This window comes from Physella acuta, unplaced genomic scaffold (assembly GCF_028476545.2).
Source record: "Physella acuta isolate Inbredline_101_S28 unplaced genomic scaffold, ASM2847654v3 ptg000192l, whole genome shotgun sequence".
NCBI lineage: Eukaryota > Metazoa > Mollusca > Gastropoda > Physidae > Physella > Physella acuta.
Window position 1 is genome coordinate 162,854 of NW_026731711.1, and position 7,136 is coordinate 169,989.

Here is a 7,136-nt window from a genome sequence, read left to right on the forward strand (position 1 = left end):
ATGTCTGTTTGGTTGTTGGTATTCAAGAACAGTTTACATTACATAAATGATATATAAGGTATACATTTGCCCCCCGACTTTAAAACTTGAGAACCCCTCTTTTTCCCCTATAATAAATACTCTTCATAATAATGTTACTTTTTATATCTTCCATTGAAAATTGTGCAACAGTTGTACGCTCGCGAGAACGTGCTCAACATCTTGTAATTGGCTAACAAATAATTGGCCGAAAGGGTTGCATCACGCCTGTACCAGCATGACACTAAAATCCCCCGGCGTGTCCTCCGTCCTCCCTCCCCCCCCCCCCCCTCGCCCGGCCGGCGTATACCGGAGAACTAGTTATTCCGTAGTTGTCGAGCCGATCGTTTGAATGATTAAACTGTTCTTCCTGGGGCGTAAACTGGCAGACTGGAGGTATTAAGGTTTTTGAACGTGTAACTTATGCTCTAGACGAAAAGGTTATCGTGAGATCGATGGGGCAGTAGACTGTACAAATTAAGTAAGATTCGATCATCACAATCATAGAAATAAACATACTATAGGATTTTTTGCATATATTAGACTTTGAAATTTTGAAAACGTAGATCATTACATAAACATGTGTGCTATATAATTTAAAGCGTACATTTTATAAAGGAAGATTACAGTAATTCAAATATTTTAGTCTGGCGTTTAAAATACAATTTCTTGTTAGATGATTTTAGATAGTTTTTTGTCTAATGGAATTACAAGCTTTTTGAGATAACCAAATTGCAGGCACAGAAAATATAAAGCAGACGTTAATAAACTGGATCGTTTCGTGCTATAGGACAAAGAAACGGTGGCGTTAAGTGGTATTGTAAAGGCGCAGAGAGTCTGTAGAATTCCCTGAGTCCACTTAGCTTTGTCGGGTGCCTAACTTAGGGAAAGTAAAAGCGGCTAGTTATAGTGCTGACCACAGTATCTCTTTATATGCCAAGTCACAGAAACAGATGAACTCTATTTCATCTGCCCACAGGTTACTCTTCTTCTTCGTTCTTAACTGTGAGGTTAGAATGGATTTCCTCCAATACAATTAAGTATTACGTGACAACACGTTATGCGACATTTAGGGCTTTTCTTTTTGGATTTGCTTCCATAGTTTTTATCCATCCAAGAGCAGACTACAAGGCAGCAGTTGTTTGCTTTTGGGTTTGTCTATCCTAGATGGGTTGCTGTCGCCAGTTATCGGGCCTCTTCAGCCTGGGGTTCGAATTCGAGGCCTTTCGGTTTAGCAACCATGACCTTTCCATCGAGATCACAGAAACAGGTGAACTCTAATTCATTTGCTCCATGGTCCATCAGGTTCAAAAGTGGAACTTAGAAAGAGCAAGATGGGGGGGGGGGGGGGGGGGGGAATCTGTGTAAGAAACTAAGTTAACATATAAAATAATTTTTTTTAAAGAATAGAGGGTGGAGTTTTAAAGTTATGCATCATAGTCTTACACACAAAAAATCCTCCGCGCATTAGCAATGAGAGTGTGATTTTGACGAACATGCATAAAATATATTTTTATGTCTATATAATATTATATATAATTAGAGCCCATAATAGATCATTGCGCATTGGCAAAAATCTCTTGCCGTCCAGTCTAGGGCCTTGAGGAGGCTGGACGGAATCATCTTTCCGCGCAGACACTTTACTTTTATTAGTATTCACGTATTTATTGTCATTGTCTAGCTTATTACACTATTCTCACGGGTTTATTTTGTCTCGTTTTACAGGCAGTTGTTGGAAACTCAACAGAACACACAGCAAAAGCTGGACAAAATGAAGAGGCTCATATTCAACATACGTTACTCTCCCCCTCCTCGGTGCCTAAACCAGGCTACAAGCCGCTAACACCGGACACCTCACACCACCAAGAACTCACCGAAAAACAGCAAACAACAGCCAAACCAGACCACCAAAAGAGGATCATGAGCCGGTCCGTCCGCGGGCAAAAAGATTTCCTAGGCGGGTACGATTCTGATCTGGGGCGGGCAATATACGAATCGCCCGACCGCGGGAAGCAAGGACGACTTCACGGTCTGAGTGACGAAAATAAGGGCAGTAAACCAGATGGTCAAAGTAAAAGTAGTTCCCCGGGAATACCCGTTTCTAATTCGGGAGCCAGCCAGCATGAGAACATTAACCACGCTACAGATTCGGCCCGAGTGGGCGGACGTATTTCACTAGAGTTCAAAGAGAACATCGCTCAAAAAAATAACAGAGTCGGAAAAGAACTGAAGTCAAATGGACAACGTACACTACACAATTTTAACTTCAACTCAATTTCTCCGTATCGAAACTTCGCAGCGAATGGCATGTATCATCCAGCATCTAGCAGACTTAACCGAAGAGTTAAAAGACAGTACAATTCACTACATAAAAGATCGTTCGATTCAATTGACGAGAACGAAATGACAGGGCTAAGACAGAACTTCCTCAACAAGCGATTTTTTGACACACGGGGATATTTCAGATTGTCAAGAGATCACCACCACGAAGGCGACACGCCTTTTGATTCTATCGGGGAAAACGTGCTGTCGAATTTTAAACAGAATTTTCTAAACAAAAGGGCGTTTGATAGAATAGGCAGTAACAGTTTAGCAGGATTAAAACAAAACTTTCTTAAAAAACGAGCATTTGATTCCATTGGTGAAAATGGTTTGTCCGGTTTTCAACAAAACTATTTAGACAAAAGATCGTTTGATTCAATAGGCGAAAATGGATTGTCAGGGTTTCAACAAAACTATCTAGATAAACGATCATTTGATTCCATTGGTGAAAACGGTTTGTCCGGATTTCAACAAAACTATCTAGACAAAAAATCATTTGATTCTATAGGCGAAAATGGATTGTCAGGGTTTCAGCAAAACTACCTAGACAAAAGAAAGTTTGATTCTATAGGTGAAAACAGTTTATCCGGGTTAAAGCAAAACTATTTGGACAAAAGATCCTTTGATTCTATAGGCGAAAATGGATTGTCCGGGATTAAGCAAAACTATCTAGACAAAAGATCATTTGATTCTATAGGCGAAAATGGTTTGTCCGGGTTTCAACAAAACTATCTTGACAAAAAATCATTTGATACTATAGGCGAAAATGGATTATCCGGGTTTAAGCAAAACTATCTAGACAAAAAATCATTTGATACTATAGGCGAAAATGGATTGTCCGGGTTTAAGCAAAACTATCTAGACAAAAGATCATTTGATTCTATCGGTGAAAATGGTTTGTCCGGGTTTCAACAAAACTATCTAGACAAAAGATCATTTGATTCTATCGGTGAAAATGGTTTGTCCGGGTTTCAACAAAACTATCTAGACAAAAGATCATTTGATTCTATAGGCGAAAATGGATTATCCGGGTTTAAACAAAATTATCTCGACAAAAGATCGTTTGATTCTATAGGCGAAAATGGATTGTCCGGGTTTAAGCAAAACTATCTAAACAAAAGATCGTTTGATTCTATAGGCGAAAATGGATTGTCCGGGTTTAAGCAAAACTATCTAAACAAAAGATCGTTTGATTCTATAGGCGAAAATGGATTGTCCGGGTTTAAGCAAAACTATTTGGACAAAAGATCATTTGATTCTATAGGCGAAAATAGATTGTCCGGGCTTAAGCAAAATTATCTAGACAAAAGATCGTTTGATTCTATAGGCGAAATGGGATTGTCCGGATTTAGGCAAAACTACCTAGACAAAAAATATTTTTACCCTGATGACGAAAATGATTTCAATGAAAACTACTTGGGGAAAAGATCTTTTGATTCCATTGGTCATAACACCTTGTCAGGCTTTCGCCAAAATCACTTGAGCAAACGCCCATTTGACAGCATATCCACCAACGGAATGTCTGGTTTGAATCAAAACTTTCTGGACAAGCGATCCTTCGATTCAGTTAACTTCAACGCGCTGGGTGGATTACATCAAAATTTCTTGGACAAGCGCCCCTTTGATTCAGTAGCCCTGAACGAATTATCCGGCCTGCGGCAACAGTTTTTGGACAAAAGGGCTTTTGATTCCATCGGGCTAAATGGTTTGTCTGACTTTCACCAAAATCATTTAGACAAACGCCCATTCGATTCAATGGCATTGAATAGGATGTCAGGGCTACATCAAAATTTCCTCGACAAGAAAGCGTCGAAACAAAGAAACGCACTTAAATCCACCACCAAATTCCCATTTCATTTTCCGGATAAACGAAAAATTGACCCGATCGAGGACATTGCGTTTTCTGGTTTCAACCAGAATCACTTAAACAAACGAAACCTTGGGTACAACTTAAATAAACGATACATTAGCTTTGGAGATGGTTTTGACGATGAATACAACTACAACGCAATCCAGTCAGAAAAGAGACACATCGACTCCATCGCGGATAACTCTTTAACCGGACTCAGGCAAAACTACCTGGACAGAAATTTATACGACATGGATGATATTGAGAAACGACAGTTCGACCCCATCGCAGAGGGTCCCATGCGAGGAATTCGCCAGAACCACTTGGACAAGAAAAGTGATGATTTTCTAGACAGCGACGACATGGAGGGATTCGACAAACGTTACGACCCCATCAGCTCCAAATCTAGTTTTGGGGGAATGTACCAAAACTTCCTAGACGACAAGTTTCACCGTCGGGATGCCAAATCATCATCGGGTAGATTAATGCACTACATAGATAAAAGAAGCCCGGAAAATTCGGGCGTTTACAACAACCTCAGCGGCACAGCGCTCGAAAGCAAAAACGAAAGTGGGGGAAAATCTGGATTTTCTACGGTAAAAAAAAGAGCTGATCCTATAACGGGGCTTCATTCCGTATCGGGAATACATCAGAACGTTTTTGGTCAAGCCTCAGCCCAGCAAAGACGCGTGGATAATTTTCCTTTCTCGGAACGAGATTTAGCTGACAGGGATCTGGTGGAGTCTGAATCAATAAAGTTGGATGAGGATGATCTGCCCGGGGTGGGTTTGTTGGGAAAGCCGCATGGCACATCAGATAACGCGGGGGAGTTATTAAAAGCTAAACCAGCCCACCCGGGTGATCGCAATGACTACGACGATGCCACACTTGCCAAAGTTAACCCCACGCTGTATGACAATGAAGGGAAAAGCAAACAAGGAACCGAAAAAGACCGAAAGGACAACGACGAGGATGCAAGCCAAGAAGACAGCCAGTTTGAAATGGAAATGGACGAGCTATCTCATTTAGCAAAGAGAGCGGCGGTGAAGCACTAACCATACTGTTATAAGAATTATGTTTTATTAAATCATCGCTTGTTTTGTTATATCGAGGTAATTACGCTAACCTTTACTCAAACTCCTACTGAGTTTATCTGACAAAACTGCTTAATATTCAGTTTACAATTTCATTGAAATGATTTTATACATGTAGACCAAAACAGTCTTTTTATTATTACTAGACGAAATGTCACTGCTTTACTTCCCCTTCTTATATTGACTACATTAGAATGTAAGAAAAAAATACACAAATAAAATAAAAACACGCAGTTTGTAGCGATGTCGATTGATAACAGTTGTAAAATTACCATCCTTAGTTTTATGAAGCTCATTTTGTTAAAATGTTCAAAATATTTCAAATAAACACGAATGAATTATGAGCTAATGTTTTGTTATGCTACTTTACTGGAGATCTTTTCATTAATATGCCAAGACAAGACGCTGAAGTTTTAGAAAACTGTCGTCTTCACATACTTTGTACAGTAAGAGTGTGCCGTTCGTTAATTAAAACTGGATGATTTGACATTTAAATACACGTAAAAACAAACTCAGAATTTAAACGATATCTAGATCTAGATAGAACTGCGTGCTTTGAGATTAATCACATCAAGTAGTAAGAATTACGTAATAATAACCATTAAAATCAAACAATATCAAGATAATTAAAATTATGCGATTTGAGATAAAGCACACAAAGTAAGAGGCATAATGTAGGCTCAAATGATGCCTAATAACCCGTAGCAACAAACAACGTCCTTAACAATCGCATCAAGGCTTCATCATTTCATAGTTACCAGTATATCAACCAACAACAATGCCAATTTCTTGTGTTCCCATTCGCGGAGCCTACCTTGGTTTTTGAATGTCTAAAATATGCTATTTAAGTATTGCTTCAAGTAAGAAAGTATCAGAGTTAGAATAATTAGCTTCAAATAATATAATTAATGCTTATATGATAGTTCTCATCAATGAAGTAAAATAATTATCTCAGTATAGTTAAAGGACAATGCGTTTTATGTATGTTTAAAAAAAAAATCGCACATATTGATTTTGCTATGAATCTCTCTATTATGTTTGTTTTAACAAAGAATGTTTACAGCCAAAAGGCACTCAATAGCTTCGACACTGACCACATGACATGGGAAAGAATTCTATGAGCTGGTGGAAGAAGCCTAACTTTCCCATTGAGAGCTCAATTTGTTTTAATCCAATCAGGCGGATTTCAGCGGCACAAATTCCAATGTATTTTATCAGCTTTGGTGTTTAAGTTAATAAAGATATACATGAACAGGATTTTGTCTTGTTGTTATTGGAATATAAATGAATATTAGTTTTTATCTAATTGTGAAGACTTTTTCTTTCTAAATATTTATCACTATTTAAATTAAAATTCTATTAAAATAAATTTAAAGAATTTTCTACAACACTTTTGTATATAAATATGCAATCAGAATGTTACAAAATATAACACACTGTTTATAAAAAAAAATTTGGAGCAGCTAAATCAAAGTTTATAGTGTTCAACTTGTGTGCTTCGAATAAAATATCATAACAGCCATGTAAACCTGTTTTACCTGATTCAAACAAAATAATAACCCAAAATAACATTGTATAAGCTGATAGCTGCAGATAAACTGTAAAAATATATACCATTTAAATATAAGCTGAGTTTACTATGAATACTATCTTGAAAAAAAAACGGTGAATACTATGAAAATAGCTTCTTCATGAGTAACATACAACTCAAAAAGTTATTTCATATGAGAACCATGTTGAAAACTAAAATAGTAAGTTCTTAACAATTTATCAATTGTTTATTCTGATCAGTAAACTGGTGAAATTTAGTGTTCAGTTTATTTCTTTTCTGTTTTTGTCAATTTCTGTGACTG

General features: G+C 37.6%; 1 protein-coding gene across 1 annotated transcript in view; it reads left to right on the plus strand.

The window, feature by feature from the left end:
- The window catches only part of LOC131936863 (uncharacterized), a 74,084-nt gene extending 68,416 nt beyond the window's left edge, over positions 1-5,668 (plus strand). The window contains exon 2 of the mRNA XM_059293961.1: positions 1,744-5,668. Within this exon, the coding sequence (XP_059149944.1) occupies positions 1,744-5,244 (3,501 nt within the window). The 3' untranslated portion in view covers positions 5,245-5,668. The remainder of the gene's footprint in view (positions 1-1,743) is intronic.
- Positions 5,669-7,136: the final 1,468 nt, after the last annotated feature.